The sequence below is a fragment of the Penaeus monodon genome, chromosome 27 (assembly GCF_015228065.2).
Source record: "Penaeus monodon isolate SGIC_2016 chromosome 27, NSTDA_Pmon_1, whole genome shotgun sequence".
Taxonomy (NCBI): domain Eukaryota; kingdom Metazoa; phylum Arthropoda; class Malacostraca; order Decapoda; family Penaeidae; genus Penaeus; species Penaeus monodon.
Window position 1 is genome coordinate 37,560,430 of NC_051412.1, and position 301 is coordinate 37,560,730.

The 301-nt window shown below is 45.2% G+C and overlaps 1 protein-coding gene across 1 annotated transcript in view; it reads right to left on the bottom strand.

Annotated features, from left to right (window-relative positions):
* LOC119590516 overlaps positions 1–301 on the bottom strand; it is a gene marked incomplete in the record, with an annotated part of 54,991 nt that overhangs the window by 37,606 nt on the left and 17,084 nt on the right. The window contains 1 exon segment of the mRNA XM_037939164.1: positions 22–119. Coding sequence (XP_037795092.1) covers positions 22–119 — 98 coding nt within the window.

The following is a 301-nucleotide window of genomic DNA, read 5'->3' on the forward strand; positions in this document are numbered from 1 at the left end:
TCACCGCAGCCAAGGACTCACCTGCACTGGCAAAATCATGGCTTCTTTCACCGACTTGATGCGCTCGGAGAGGTGGGCGTGTCTGGAAGTGGCCAGGTCTTCGGGGGGCAGTGGGCGGTCTGGGAAGGCGAGAGAAGTAGATTAATTTTCTGAGAGAGTGTTCGGTGTGTCGGGGTACATTATTTTTTTGTGTGTGTTTTGATATTTATATTGGTTCTTTCTTATGGGAAGGAATCTGTAAACGCGAGAATATGTTATTGTATAATAATATTAGTGTGGTTTGAAGCTAACATCAGCTAAA